General features: G+C 47.8%; 1 protein-coding gene across 1 annotated transcript; it reads left to right on the top strand.

The window, feature by feature from the left end:
• The first annotated feature begins 397 nt into the window (after nt 1–397).
• Nucleotides 398–1,244, top strand: LOC138906327 (uncharacterized). Its single transcript, XM_070194864.1, has 2 exons — nt 398–947; nt 1,165–1,244. The coding sequence occupies exons 1-2, from the start codon at nt 398–400 to the stop codon at nt 1,242–1,244; spliced, it is 630 nt and encodes a 209-aa protein (XP_070050965.1).
• Nucleotides 1,245–1,951: the final 707 nt, after the last annotated feature.

Raw genomic sequence — 1,951 nt, 5'->3', positions numbered from 1 at the left:
GTTCGAGCAGTTCCAATAGGGTCAGATGTCAGTGACCGACTATGAGGCGAGATTCTCCGAGTTGTCTCGCCATGCACTTATGATACTTCCTACTGATGCATAGAGACTACGAAGGTTTGTTGCGGGTTTGCACACTGGTGTTTAGGATACTATGGTCCGGGAGGTTGAGATAGGGACTTCTTATGAGTTGGTTGTAGAGATATCTTGGAGGATCGAGAGTGTGCGTCAGCGTAGCCGAGAGCAGGCTACGAGGGATAAGCGGTTTCGATATTCGGGAGAGTTCAAAGGTGCCCCGGCTGGGGGTAGAGGTCAGTTCGTGAGAGGTCAGTCCAGCAGGACCTCATACCCAGCACCGTCGCCTCCTCGGGGTGCTCTAGTGCGGCCTTATTTCAGTGCTATGTCAGAAAGTTCTTACCGCCCTCCAGCTATTCAGGGTTCCTCCGGTTGGTATTCAGGTCATCATGGCCAGACTTCAGGTCAGCAGCCCACCGTACCGAGAGGTTGTTTCCAGTGCGGAGATCTTAGTCATGTGCGGAGGTTATGCCCCAGGCTTCGGGGTAGGGCAATGCAGCAGGGTCAACAACCTATGATTACAACACTAGTTGCTCCACCAGTCGTCTGGCCACCTAGAGGCGGAGGGCAGGTGGGTAGGGGCCGTCCTAGAGGTGGAGGCCATCCAGGTGGAGGCCAATCAGGTGGCGCTCCATCTCGGTTCTATGCTTTTCCATGTAGGCCAGATGTAGAGGCCCTAGATGCCGTGATCACATGTATTATTTCTGTTAGCGGCAGTGATGCCTCAGTATTATTTGATCCAGGGTCTACATATTCCTATGTGTCATCTCTATTTGCTTATTTCCTGGGTGTTTCTCGTGAGTCCTTGGATACTCTTGTTTATGTGTCCACTCCTGTGGGCGATTCTGTTCTTGTGGATCGTATCTACCGGTCCTGTATTATTACTTTCTGTGGTTATGAAACTAGAGCAGATCTTCTACTGCTTGAGATGACCGACTTTGAGATTATCCTGGGCATGGACTGGTTATCTCCGTATCATGCCATCCTAGATTGCCATGCCAAGACTGTTATCTTGCGATGCCAGAGTTGCCTTTGTTGGAGTGGAAGGGTTCGTCTGTCAGTGCATCTAATCAGGTTATTTCCTTTCTAAAGGCTTAACACATGGTCGAGAAGGGTTGTTTGGCTTATCTGGCCTATGTACGGGACACTACTACAGAGACTCTGGCGATTGATTCAGTGCCTGTAGTCCGGGAGTTCTCCGATGTATTTCCTTCAGATCTTCCAGGCATGCCACCATATCATGATATTGATTTCTATATCGACTTGACTCCAGATACCCAGCCTATATCTATCCCACCGTACCGCATGGCTCCGAAAGTGTTGAAGGAGTTAAAAGAGCAGCCTAAGGAGTTACTAGCAAAAGGGTTCGTCAGACCGAGTGTATCGCCTTGGGGTGCACCGGTATTATTTGTGAAGAAGAAGGATGGGAATATGCGGATGTGTATTGATTATTGCCAATTGAACAAAGTTACCATTAAGAACAAGTACCCGTTGCCACGTATTGATGGTTTGTTTGACCAGTTGGAGGGTGCTAGGGTGTTCTCTAAATCGACTTGAGATCGGGGTACTATCAGTTGAAGATTCAGGATTCAGATGTTTCGAATATTGCTTTTCGGACTAGGTATGGCCATTATGAGTTTCTGGTAATGTCCTTCGGTTTGAATAATTCCCCGACAACGTTTATGGATTTGATGAACATGGTGTTCAGGCCACATATTGATTCATTTGTCATTGTCTTCATTGATGACATTTTGATCTACTCTCACAGTAAGGAGGAGCATGAGCAGCATATGAGAGTGGTGCTTCAGACCTTGCGGGAACAAAAACTATATGCTAAGTTCTCCAAGTGTGAGTTTTGGCTAGACTCTGTAGCATTCTT

This window comes from Nicotiana tomentosiformis, chromosome 2 (genome assembly GCF_000390325.3).
Source record: "Nicotiana tomentosiformis chromosome 2, ASM39032v3, whole genome shotgun sequence".
Taxonomy (NCBI): Eukaryota; Viridiplantae; Streptophyta; class Magnoliopsida; order Solanales; family Solanaceae; genus Nicotiana; species Nicotiana tomentosiformis.
The sequence above is the reverse complement of the archived record's forward strand: the minus strand, read 5'-3'. Positions and strand labels throughout refer to the sequence as shown.

Bases quoted from the DNA above. Each gene is read 5' to 3' on its own strand.
- LOC138906327 (XM_070194864.1), top strand. From the start codon at position 398: ATGTCAGAAAGTTCTTACCGCCCTCCAGCTATTCAGGGTTCCTCCGGT. The intron at 948-1,164 runs GTATTATTACTT...TCCTTTCTAAAG, and splicing joins GGATCGTATCTACCGGTCCT to GCTTAACACATGGTCGAGAA.